At 41.2% G+C, this 12,593-nt stretch overlaps 1 protein-coding gene across 1 annotated transcript; it reads right to left on the minus strand.

Moving 5' to 3' along the window:
• Positions 1-282: 282 nt before the first annotated feature.
• Positions 283-10,393, minus strand: LOC148127101 (sterol O-acyltransferase 2-like; the record flags this gene model as incomplete). The annotated part of the gene is given in 9 exon segments (XM_087925419.1): positions 283-1,021; positions 2,175-2,235; positions 2,237-2,312; positions 3,631-3,766; positions 3,920-4,018; positions 5,006-5,103; positions 9,266-9,395; positions 10,025-10,070; positions 10,266-10,393. Coding segments are annotated over 9 exon segments (825 nt in total), but the record flags the coding sequence as incomplete, so codon positions are not given.
• Positions 10,394-12,593: the final 2,200 nt, after the last annotated feature.

Here is a 12,593-nt window from a genome sequence, read left to right on the forward strand (position 1 = left end):
CTCTCTTGGTCGTCCTGCCCCCATTCTTCCCTGCTGGCAAGCCATCCCAGGCCCAAGGGACCTGGGGCTGCCTCGTCCTGCTCCTTCTGTATTCCTCTGGAGCCAACAAAGCCGCACGCTCAAGTTCCATTGCTCCCAGTTCCAACTCATTCTCCTCCGCAGACTCAGGCTCCACAGAGTAATGACAGCCTTGCTGAAGTCTAAGTATACTATGACCACAGAATTTGGCTTGTCTACTAATTTTAGTCACTTTGTCAAAGAATGAAATAAGATTTGGCATAATCTGATTTGGGATAATCTGTTTTTATTTCCAAATATAGTTTCAAAAATCATTCACACAATACAATAGACATTGAGTGGATATTGCTGGTGGTAATTCAGGTTCCCTTCCTTCACTGCTGGAGATAAAATGTTGAATGAAAGTCTAAAAGTAGGAAATATAAGCAATACTTCTGATATTATTGAACTCTATTTTCCATCAATAGATCTGCTGAGAGCTGGATTTTACCAATATCTGGAAAGTTGCCTGTTGATCTAAAAGCAACAGAGTTTGGGTTAAAGCTGGGATGTGGTATAATCTACATTTCAAAGTGGAGCACTCATGTTTTATTTTAAGTAAGTTAAGAAAGGGAGATAATTTTGTAAGTCTTGGAGGCAACCAAAGATTGTCACTGATAAATTTTCCTGAGCCCTTTTCCCCTGGAATTTGTGCACCAAGAAGACCCATGAACTCCACATAGGGATCTTTGTAGATGTTCTGTCTCAACCAGATAGAGCCTTTGAACCTACAAACCAAATTTTAGCACCCTCGGATAAGGCATTTCCAAATACAGCTTTCCATGGAGGGAGTCGAGGAGACGCATGATGTGCTGAGAGTCCTTGTTGTCGCAGCCGCAGAGTAATCAGATATTCTTGTGAGACGTCATTTTTGAAGCAAAGTAGAAGGCTAGGGTAGGCTGGAAATAGTTGCTTATGGGTGGCAATACCAGGAACGTGGAGTCACCAGCCCCCAGAAGGTCTTCTGAGAAAAGAAAACAATGACTATGTCAAGAGAGACAGAATAGCTGGAAGGGAAACTGCCATAAGACAAAATGATACAAGAATTCCAGCTAATCACATGCTTAGATCTGGGTCAGCAAGATCAGCCATATATATGTCCCAACATAATCAGGAGCCCATCAGCACAATAACATTCCCAGAGTTTCAGCAATGTTGAAGGCAGCACTGGAGAGACTTTGAATTGCAGGCCTAGCCTATTCCGGAAAACAGGATCTGGCTCTGGCAGTTTTGCTTCTCGGGCCCCTCAGCTCAGGCCCCTCAACCCACGGGAGCCCAGACGTGAAAGATGTTGCTTGTCAAAGGCTCTTAGACCCAGAATTTTCAATACTGGATGTCACAGAGCACCTTTTGCAGTTACTGATATGAGGAGAATGAAGAAAAGTTTGCTTTAACTCCCTCAGGTGAGAATCTCTGACTATGCTGTAAAGCAGAATCTTGCAATAAAGCGTTAACAGAACCCGGTGTCCCCAGAAAGTGCTGGATTCCCAATCAAATATAACAGATAACAGATAATCAGAGTTGGAAGGGACCTTGTAGGTCATCTAGTCCAAATCCCCGCCGCCCAAGCAGGAGACTCTACACCATTTCTGACAGTCTCAAGTGATGGTGCTCCCAGAACTTCCAAGGGCAAGCTGTTCCATTGGTTGATTGTTCTCACTGTCAAAAGCCAACATACATGGTTGGCAACACATTGGGCACATCTGCTGCTCTCAATGGACCTTTGATTTGGCCTTTTTTCCTGTTCAGCTCTCCATAAAATGGAAAGAAATGGAGTGAAAATAAAACAATAAGAATGTTGCAACATTCATGTATCAATAACAGTCAGGTGTTTTTTTTCACATATTGAAATGCCCCAAAATACAGCTAATGTGAAATATTTTATTCTTTATTTTTATTGATTGGAGTATTTTAATGTTTTAGAGTCCAAAGGTGGCTGTAATATTAATAAATATCAGGAATAATGAAGCAATCTTTAATTAAATGGTTCCAGTCAGATTACAGAGGGTTTTTTTCTCCTATTTTATCACTCTCTTTATATCTGAAAGCAACAAAAGTTGAAACCAAGAGGGAACCCAAGACTTACTCTACCTCCACAAGGTAAACTGTCTACTCACCTCCTTGAGTGGACAGTGGACACCTGCAAACCACTCTTGGCTGTATGAGGAGATAAAGAAAAGAGAAGCATATCCATATGATGATGATGTTCCAGACAGGGCCTTTTCTCTTATCATTGAAAACAAAGATAAAGAATACTGTGAAGACAAACAGAAAAAGGGTTAATTGTGTATATTCCAGCCACACTGAGCCGTGGAAATCTCTCAGTTATTGATTTCTAATAACTGCTATCTACAATAGGAATGGTCCCCATTATAAAATCTAAAATAACAGCAATTTCCATGTTAATTATAAGACAATATGCCCCATCCCTACCCCCATGGAGGAAAAATAATTTGGAAAATAGAATTCTCAAAGCAATGCCCTTGCAGATGGAACTCCCTGCTCCTAGAACCTAGGCTATTTTCCTGTTCCTCTTCTATCTGCATCCTGATTGTGGTCTCGATCAGGAGGGAGATAAAAGAATATTTTCATCTCTTTTGGAACTGTGATTGGATTTCTGAAATAGGAAACTTTTGTTTTCCAGTTATTGATTTTGCTGTTTTTGCTTTTTAATTTCTAAAATTGTCCCTCCTGTTAGAATAGAGAATCTTAATATTCTCACGGAAGAACTACTGTTTACTCGATGACCAGCAAGATTTGAAAAAAAAAAATAGAAAACTGAAATAACTGTCAGAAGGATGAGAAAGCAGCCTCCACCCTAACCATAGAATGCACCGTCTGAGGCAATAACACAATGCACATGGCTGCCTGGGGAATTCTGGCAGCTGAAGTCCACACATCTTAAAGTCACCAAGATTGAGAAATACTGGTTGGTGAAGGGGGCAGGATAATGCCTTGAATCTTTCCTTAGCTAGTCTTTCTCAATTTGGAAAGCTCCACTCATCTAGGGTAGCGATACCCAGGGTTCCGTAGCCAAGATGTCAGAAGGCATACTGGAAATTATAATAATAGTAAATCAGAGTACATGAGTTGTGGGGTGGAGGGTCGTTCTCTGAGCTTGTGGGCTGGTTTCCATCTTCAGTGGAATGTAGGGGGTGTCAGTGTTCTGCTTATAAGGTCTCCATGTTGTCAGCAGGCATTGTGAGGGTGAGGTCACGTCAGGTCAGGTTCTTGTGATGGGTCCTGTGATGGGTCAGGTGTGGGTCACATAAATTGGTGGTGTTGTGATGGATGGGTAAGGATCACAAGATCCATCATAAGACCCTGGCCACTGGCTTACTATATTTTGAATACAGTTGGAGCAAATCCAACCTACCAGTGGTAAAAAAAAAAAGTGCATCAAAAAGGACATGAATGAGTGCCATTTGGGAAGTGTGGAAACCCCAAACCAGAGGAGGGCAGAACAGAATGAATGAAGGTTCACCAGGAATAATCCATGCCACATTATGTTTTACGGGCCTTGCTTGACTCTTCTGAGGAAAGGTTCAGTCCATTTCCTGAGGAGCTACTTACCTCCAGTCCCAGCAAACAGAACAAACAAGACAGGATAGAAGAAGCCAAAAGAGAAGGTGAGTATATATTCATGGGAAACGGCTGAGAAAAGGAAGACAATGAGCATAGCTCCAGCTCGGGCTCTCTCTCCAATCAGCTGGAAGAGAAGGAGAACAGGTAAATCATAGACTTCATCATGGTGATCACCAATAAACAATGAGGACAGGCACAGAGAAATTACATGCAGCAGGTTTACTGTATGGGGCAATATAGGGTGGGTTTGGCAAGCACCCATTACAGCCTTACCTACCCACAGAAAATCTTGATAAATATAGCAGTGCAGCCAATCGTGTACAATCATATTCCATGACCGAAAGAATGTCGAGAATGCTGTGGAATTCCACCAGTCCTAGGCAGGAAGAATGAAATAAAGAGCATGAAAAACACAGAAATGCCAGGCTTGAAACTGGAACATCACTGTATTTTGGCCAGCAAAGAGACAATCCCCTCTAAATTGCCTGTGTACGGATAGTCCTTGAGCTACAAGGGCAATTGGGATTAGAATGTCCATCACTAAGTCAGTGGGGAAACCAGGGGGAAATTGCAACTCTCAAACAGGCAGGTAAGTGGCTATTGTCAGGTATGGGAGAGCAAGGAGGCGTCCTGGGTGTTAGGAAAGGGGGAGATTAAGGGTCGGGGAGGGTCAAGGGGGGCATGAAAAGTTAGATTTCAGCCATTGGGAGGGCATGAATGAACCATCACGTGGGATCTTGCAAACTCTTTCGAACACGTTATTTGATCTCTCTTATACTCCCTAAATATACATGTTACTACAGGCAGTCTTCATTTAGTGACCACAATTTGGAGCAGTTGTTAAGTGGTCATTAAGTGAAACATTTATGTCATTTATTTGCCAAATTTATTTATTGTTGAATTTACATAGCTGTCGATCTCACCTAAAGTGACTCCGGTGCCATATGATACTGGCAAAAATTAAAATATTTTACAAACCCATTAAAACAATTAGCATGGATGCTTGCAATCTTACTTCAACTTTCCTTTGCTTTACAGACCTCCAAAGGTTGTATATATGAGCTTTGGTTCTAACTTTATCATCATAGTTGTAACCGCAACCAGTTGCTAAATGAGAGACTACCTGTATTTATTACTTTGATTACAAGCAATCGAATGCTTCAGTGTCAACTTCTTCAGTAGAGTTGTTTTAGCAAGTTGAAATTTGCTTTTCTTTCAGAGCCATAACATCTCATCACTCTTTGCAAAGTTTTTCAAACTGTTCCTCATGGCCAATGGACCATTCAAGTACTGTATATCCATGAGGAATGAAAGCCGGACTCCTCATATCTTTCTTGCAACCACCCCCACCCCTTGTTATCACCTTGTAGAAAGAACGGTCTGCAAAGCGCAGGATCTCAGCAAATATGTTTTGCCAGCAGTCCAGGAGGAAATATGTGGTCGTGAATAGTAAACATATCCCTGAATGAGAGAGGTAAAGAAATACGTTAGTTCTTCCCACTTTTGGGAGAGAGAGGAGATTTTAAAAACTCAATTATTGTTACAGATTTAAGACAGACAATTGCAAATCAAGTTAGACTTTTAGGCTAGTATCCTAATGGAATGTCTATAGAAATTCTCAATCATCTAGGTCATTATTGTCCCAAAGGTGCTTTACAAAAGGCAACTTGACTTTCTTGTTTTTTTCCTTGAAAATGTTTCACTTCTCATCCAAGAAGCTGCTTCAGTTCTGAAAATGAACTAAGAAGCTTCTTGGATGAGAAATGAAAAGTTTTCACAGAAAAAAAAAAACCCAAAGAAGTCCAATTGTCTTTTTAAAAGTACTTTAGGGATATCCAAATGGAAGAAAAGCAGAATGGCCTTGACTATGTTATTTTTAGTTCCGGTTGTTAAGAACTACCTTGTTTAGTGGCCATTTGAAGTCATGACGCTGATGAAAATCCAATTTTGCAATCAATCCTCACATTTATAACCTTCAAAAGTTTGTAAAGCAAAAGAAAGCTGAAGTAAGCTCATCATATAGTTAGGGTACTACTTAACAACCACTTGACTTAATGTTTAAGTTGCTGGTCCCAACTGTGGTCACTAAACAAGGACTAAAAGTACCTTGGCGGTGTATGACTTTTTGCGTGATGTACCTGTATTTAACTAAGGCTTGTAGCCTGCATTGTCTAAGATTTTGACAACTACAAATGGATGCCATTCAGCTGGTGTCCAAATGGAGTCAGAGACATGGACATGAACTTGCAGTTTTATTTAAATAAATATATTTACAGTAAATAATATAGGCTAACAGGAGCATTGTCAGATAAATCAACACAGCAAAAACACTATGAGGCAAATTGCAGAAAGCAACTCCCCCTTTACTCTCACAGCAACAGATTACAATTCAGATTCCCTCATGCAGTGGCCAGCTCTCTTCATCCAATTAGCTATAGCTGTGTGTTCTTTCTCATTGTCCAACCCTTCACTTTTTCAGCTATTAAATTTTAAATATCTTAGCAACCTGTTTTTAACTAAGGCTGTAGCCTAAACTGTCTAAGATTTAGACACCTGCAAATTGATATGTGAGTCCACCATTATTATTATTGTCGATCACAGTTAACCAGATTATTTTACTGGATACGGCCTTGTTGTCCACCTACTGAGTCCTTCCAAGGGACGTGGGATAGGCAGGTGTTACTGTTTGAACTGTTAAAGGTATTGTTGCAGGATATCAGTTGCTCCAAGCAAAGCCAGCTTTTGCAACTGACTGATAGTGGTTATGTCAATGCTGATGGTGTTCACGTTGTGCTCCAAATGTTTTGGGATTGCCTCCATGGCACTTACTACTACTACTACTACTACTACTACTACTACTACTACTACTACTACTACTATCTTTGCTACCTTTGGCCACAATTGTTCTATTGCAGATATTTGTATTTTTTTTGTTATTTTTCTCCAGTTCTTTCTCTTTCTTCTGCTGTTTCCAGGTACTACAATGTCTACTATCCAGGCTTTTTATCTTACTGATAATTATTAAGACTTGGATATTATACAGGTGCTTGTCTGTTTGAATTCTAAAGGGCCAGAACACTTTAGTGTCTCCATTTCCCACTATTTATCTATTTTGTGCTCTTAACAGCTCTTGCCTGCCTCCTATTTTTTTTTTCACAACAATCCTGTGATGTGGCCTGGGCTGGGCTGAGAGCAAGTGAGTTGCCCAAAGTCCCCCAGCCACCTTTTAGGCTTAAGGCAGGCCTAGAACTCATTGTAAACTGGTTACAAGGCAACTGTTACCATGGAACCCAACTGGTCTTTTTCCCAACATGTATGCAGAATATAGGAGGCAGCCAGTCAGTGTAGTTTGAACTGAAGGCAGGATTGGTTTAATATAAATCACTCTTTTTCAGAGGCAGAGAAAAGGCTGCAGTCAAATATTCAAAGGATCTGAAATGCAGATAGACTGCTAAAAGTATACATATATAGCTATCCCCAAGGGTGGGATTCAAATTTTTAAAGAACTGGTTCTGTGGGAGTGGCTAGGTGGGCATGGCCATGGGACTGGGCACGCATGCCTTCTTCTTTTTTGCAGCACCATTTTAGGGCCTTCTGGGCCTCAGGGAAGCCTCCGGGGGGGGGGGGGGGGGCATTTTTGCTCACAGAAAGCTTCCCTGGGGCCCAGGAAGGCAAAAAATGGACCAAGGGTGGGGGGAAGGAGCTGAACTCCCTCTCCATTTTTTGCCTTCCTGGGCCTCAGGAAAGCCTCCTGGGCGAAGCAGTAAGACAGCGAGGGGAATCTGGGAAACAGCTGATCATAGGAACAGCTGATGGTCGGTAGGGGAAAAATATATTAAGGTGTGACTGGGCGGGGAAGAACACAGTCAGCTATGTTAGGCATGGGCGCAATGTGACAAGGACTGACTGGGCAGGGAGGGAATGGGCAGGCAGAGAGAGGCAGGGCCAGCCAGAGGCACAATTTGCCGGTTCTCTGAACTGCGCAGAATCATAACAACCGGTTCTATAGAACCAGTAGAATCCCACCCCGGCTATCCCCACACAAAAAAATCTTATACCAATATATTCACAATTCTGTGGTTAGAATAGATGAATTGCACACTTATTATATACTGTATATTATAAAAATGTAGAATTTTATTCTGTCCTTTCCCCAACCAATTTGCATTATATATTATAATTCTTCTTCTTAAAGAAGAAGAAAGTTCCGTACAGAATTGTTGAGCTGTACCATCTGATAATGGGTCCATGGTTTTCAGCAGCAGCTAAGCTGCTTCCTCTTGTTTCAGCCACCGGTTGCCAGTTGCCTTCTAAACCTATCATTTTATTTTATTATTATTATTATTTTATTTTATTTTTATTATTTTATTTTATTTATTTATTTGTCAATCGCTTACGAAATAATAGGTATAAGAATAAACATGAGTATAAATACAGGAAATAGGTATGAATAAATGGGGACAATAGGACAGGGACGGGAGGCAGGATGGTGCACTTATGCACGTCCCTTACAGACTTCTTAGGAATGGGGTGAGGTCAATAGTAGATAGTTTAAGGTTAAAGGAGTGGGGTTAGAGGATGTAACAACAGAGTCAGGTATTGCATTCCAGGCATTTACCACTCTGTTCCTGAAGTCTCAAAATTGCTTTTTAGAAGTAAAGTAAGGTAACATTTTTGGCAAGTAGAATTTTATGAGCAGCACCATATTCTCCAGCTTTATCCCATGTCTACAAGATTTTTGTATGCCCCTTATTGCAAGGAATGATGATGAACTTTGACAATTTGAACAGGATGATATTCAAAGGGCCAAAGAGCACGGCACCTGGAGAATAACTGAGGCAAAAGCAGAAGAAAAGAATAAATATTGTGAAAACCCTTTTATAGGAAACAGATTCATCTGACAATGAATTCATAAAGATTTCTTTGCTTGACTTTTGGTTTGTTTTACATACTTTCATCATGAATGGCCTGCCAGAGCTACTGCATCATTTTCTTTGGATGTTACATATAGTCCAAAATCATATATATCTTGGGCTGTGGGATGAGGTAACTATTTATTTATTGATTAAATCTATATGCCACCTATCTTGGTACCGAAAGCAACTGTGTGTTGTGTTTACAATGTATTACTTAGCTGCTACAGATACACTAGTCCTCAACTTATAATCACAATTGAACCTAAAATTTATGTTGCTAAGTGAGACAATTATCTGAGTTTTGCCCCATTTTATGACTTTTCCTGCCACTTGTTAAGTGAATCACTGCAGTTGTTAAGTTAGTAACCCAGTGGTTAAGTGAATCTGGATTCCCCATTGATTTTGTTGGTCAGAAGGATGCAAAAGGTGATCATGTGACCCTGGGACACTGCAACCATCATAAATATATGCCAGTATTTATGGCATGTATTTTGATCAGCGAGTATGGGAATGCTGTAAAGTCCTAATGTGAAAAATGGTTATAAATCACTTTTTTCAGTGTTGTTGTAACTTTGAAGGTCACTAAAAATGGTTGTATGTTGAGAACTACCTGTAGAACGCCTCTCTTCACTTTCTCTAAAACGTGATAGATCAGTCTGATCACATATTTCTATTACAGGAATGAAATCATAATTGTTTCCACATACCAAGTAATACTGAATCAAAGATGGAGAGCAGCTGAATTTTGATGGTGAAGGGCTGCTTATGCATGTTGCTGAAGGTAGGGATTAAATAGTATTTCATGAGGAAATTCATAAAATATATACACGCCAGGAACTGTGGGACAGAGAGAAAAAACTCTACCTTAGTGATCTACTTATATCTCAGTGTTCTGGGAAGGCATACCAGTTGCCAGCTCTCGGCTATGACTAAGAAAAACCTTCTTCTGGTCTATGATCTCAGAAGCTGGATTTGGCTGCCATTTTAATATCCTACAATACAATGCCCAAATGCTGTCCTCGTACACCAGCCCCTCTTTTGTTTAGTTTTAGTCAATCTGTCACAGATTTCTGCACCGCTCACTTCCTGAGTGGCCCCAAGTTCCATCAACTCTGCTCTCTTTCACACCCTTTTCTCCTGTGGGAGATATGTACATTGTGTCTAAAGTTTTAAATTGAACATTTCTTAGGGAAGTGACCTTTTTTTGCATCAGTTGACTCAGGACAAATGTTATATCTCATTCACTCAAGGCTAAAGAACTCTGGTAAATTTAAATGGTGGCCTTTGGTCACTCAGGGCTACTTAAACAATTATTGCTATTTACTACCTTGGCTGGAAAAGACACCTTAGGGGTCCCAGTCCAGTGAAGTCTTGTGGGAAAATCCAACAGTTCCCAAACACATTCCTAATCCAGGGAGGCCTGATAAAACCAACCAGCCAATGGAAACTTAATGTGTTTCTCTCACCTCAACCAATTTTTGGATGACGTAATTCCAGCGGATGCATGAATCTCTATAAGGAAAGAAGTAGGATAGGATTGAGATATGATAAGAGAGCAGTTCTCTTTTCTTGGGAAATACAATGGTTACTACATCGTTCTGGGGGGCATGGGTCGTAGCTCCTGAAGCCCATTTTGCCCATTCCTTTTCTCATAGAGCTGAGAAACCAGGGAGCCCAAAAAGACAAGGACGATATGCAAGGAGTTACCTTGGATAGCTCTTTCTGTAGATCAAAGTAGGGCAGAAGAGAAAATATAAGTAGGTTGAGAATTCAGGAGGGCTTATCTTCCCTGGAATGGGGGAAAAAAGCAAAGGAACGGTTGAAGGTACAGAGGGTCAAATCGAGAAATATCAGTTTGTATGCTGAAGAAATAGTTGCCCTGGACACACATGATGCTCAAGTGTAGGCATCTTCTCTCTGCATACCATTTCAGCAGGAAAAACACAGAGCTTCATGTGTATGTGATGATAGCAGTAGCAATAATACTTAGACTTATATACCACTTCATAATGCTTTACAGCCCCCTCTAAACCGTTTACAGAGTCAGCATATTGTCCCCAACAATCTGGGTCTTCATTTTATCAAGAAGAATGGAAGGTCAACCTTGAGCCGGTAAGAATCAAATTTCTAGCAGTCGGCAGAATCAGCCTGCAATACTGCATTCTAACCACTGCTCTTTTTTCCCCCAACAAGTTTTATTTTTTTAGAAACAGGCTTACAACAAACAAGGCATAAAACATAAAACCATCCTCAGATTACATACATATAGTGTGTCGGTTGGTTACAAATCTTTTGTGCTTCCTCTCCATAGTTATCACTTATCATTTATATAAGTTCTGGTATTATCAATTATTAGTCACTTATTTGACTAAACTGTTATTCATGATTTTATACAAGATATTCTATATCTGCTATAAATTTGTATTATACGTTCGTTCAATGGTTATACATTTTTATACATATATTCTGTATCATTCTATTACCTTTAGAGTTTTCTAACATATTTCATTTCCATGTGTTTCTTATAAAATTGTTTATCTTCTTGTTCTCTAATTTCATATGTCAATTTACTCATTTCAGCACATTCCATAATTTTCTTAATGGCTTCCTCCTGCATTGGCATTTTTACATTTTTCCAATTTTTAGCAAATACAATTCTAACCACTGTTAATACATTTACAATCAAATACTTCAGTTCTTTATTGTATATTTCCAGTATGATTCCCAATAAAAAATATCTCTGGTTTTAAGTCTATGTGTTGTTTTATCATTTTTTCCAGCCATGTGTGGATTTTAGTCCAATATCTTTTTGCATCTGGACATTTCCACCACATATGGTAATATGCAGGGGTGGGTATCTACCGGTTCTGTCCACCTCCGTAGAACCGGTAGCTCTGAAGAGCAGCAGACATAGAACCGGTTCTATGTCTGCTGGTGTTTTTGCCCACCTGCCCACCCGGGCTCTTACCTGACCTTTATTTCCTGATTTTTTCAACTTCAGCTGCTGTGCAAGGCACAGCTGAGTTAAAAAAGCAGGAAAAAAGGACTTTTTGAAAGGCTGCTTCTCTGCACGCAGCATGCTGATGATGATTTACAGGCACGCGCCAGCAGCATGCAGGAAAGCACGCTGCTCAAAAACCTGTCATTGGCTGCCTAGCCACGGCCAGCTCTATAAAAAGAGCAGCCATGGCTAGGGTTTTGTCTCAGTATCTGGTTGCTTAATAAAGAGCTGTTGTTCAGTACTACGAGTCTCATCTCTCCTTGGGACCCACCGCCCAGACTTAACTCTGGCAACGAGGATGGGATACTGAGACAGCAAGGCTGACCAGCATGTGGCAGACAGTGCGAAGACGACCAGCAAAATGGCCAGCAGCGCCATGCCACCTGCACCATTCAATCCGGCCAGCAAGGACTGAGAGTCCTACATTGATCGTTTCCAAATGTTCTTGGAATTGAACAACCTGAAAGATGCCACTGGCAGCAAGAGGCGAGCGGTCTTTTTGACACACTGCGGATCCGCCGTTTTTAAAATGGCCAAGGCGCTCACGAAGCCTGCTGATGTCAAGACTATGGACTGGGACAACCTAGCTCCCATCTTCCGAAACCACTTCGCCCCGGCTGTACCAACCCTTATCAGAAGGCATGACTTTTACCAGCATGATCAGCGTGAAGGTGAGAGCATCGGCGAGTTCGTAGCCGACCTGAGAGACCTAGGGGGCTTATGTGGGTTCGCTAACCTAGACGAGGTCATGCGAGACCAGGTCGTTCTCGGCCTAAAAGATCCAGCACTCCAAAGCAGATTGATGGCTAAGGGTGATATATCCCTCGCCGACGCCATAGCCGAAGCCACCACAGCCGAGGCTACATGTAAGTCAGCGGGGCGAATGCGGCATTCCAATCGCAAATCAACCAGTGAGCCGGCTGTGACACCAGAGAAACTCGCAGCCTCCACCCACCATGGCGACATCGAATCCCCCTCTGACAGCGAAGAGGGAGAAGTTCACAGACTTCAGTCAGAGCATGAGCGTCAAGACT

The sequence above is a fragment of the Pseudonaja textilis genome, chromosome 2 (assembly GCF_049901715.1).
Source record: "Pseudonaja textilis isolate UNSWEBS1 chromosome 2, rPseTex1.2, whole genome shotgun sequence".
Lineage (NCBI taxonomy): Eukaryota > Metazoa > Chordata > Lepidosauria > Squamata > Elapidae > Pseudonaja > Pseudonaja textilis.